Consider the following 666-nt stretch of genomic DNA (forward strand, 5'->3'; position numbering starts at 1 on the left):
CGAGCAAGGCGAGGCTCCGCTCAACCCTCGCGCGCCAGCGCCTCCCCTCGGCTGCCCTCTGCTGGCCGGAAAAGATCTCCGCCCGCCGGCACACGGCACACTGTCCCTCCACTCTTGCTCCACTTCTGCCCAGCGTGACATTGAACTCGGGAGCCCTGGGACATTTACGTTTGAGAGACTCGGAGTATATTTGTACGAAAGAGGAGAGAGCGAGATAGAGAGAGACAGACTGAGCTGGTGAATGTATGTTTGTCCAAAAGAAACAAAACACCCTAAAACTTATTCAGACGTTGTCACATTGTCTGAACGCCTGTTTGAATGATGTTACAGATGGGGAAAAGGAGAGACGATGGCTGGTTCCACATGCAGAAAATTCACGTGTGCAGCTAGTAGTACACAAGAAAGTAAAATTTGACAATGGATAATAAATTTTATGAGTAGAAAGGCAGTGTGTGTGGGAGGAGGGGTGCGCGCGCGCTAGAGGGATGCAGGCCGACAGCAAAAGCTACTAGGTCCAGGTAACCTGGAGTAATCGGCTGCTTGGGGGCTTTTCAGATGAAGCTCTGCACCCAGAGACAACTGACCTCCTTACGCTTATCCTTGTTTATTCTCTCAGAGCTCCTTAAGCAGGGGATGGGATTTCTTTCTTCCCAAGGCCACTCACAT

The 666-nt window shown here is 51.2% G+C and overlaps 1 protein-coding gene across 1 annotated transcript in view; it reads right to left on the reverse strand.

Moving 5' to 3' along the window:
* HCN1 (hyperpolarization activated cyclic nucleotide gated potassium channel 1) overlaps positions 1 to 164 on the reverse strand; it is a 330,541-nt gene extending 330,377 nt beyond the window's left edge. Inside the window, exon 1 of the mRNA XM_015589832.1 lies at positions 67 to 164. Within this exon, the coding sequence (XP_015445318.1) occupies positions 67 to 164 (98 nt within the window). The remainder of the gene's footprint in view (positions 1 to 66) is intronic.
* Positions 165 to 666: the final 502 nt, after the last annotated feature.

Source organism: Pteropus alecto, unplaced genomic scaffold (assembly GCF_000325575.1).
Source record: "Pteropus alecto unplaced genomic scaffold, ASM32557v1 scaffold73, whole genome shotgun sequence".
NCBI classification, from domain to species: domain Eukaryota; kingdom Metazoa; phylum Chordata; class Mammalia; order Chiroptera; family Pteropodidae; genus Pteropus; species Pteropus alecto.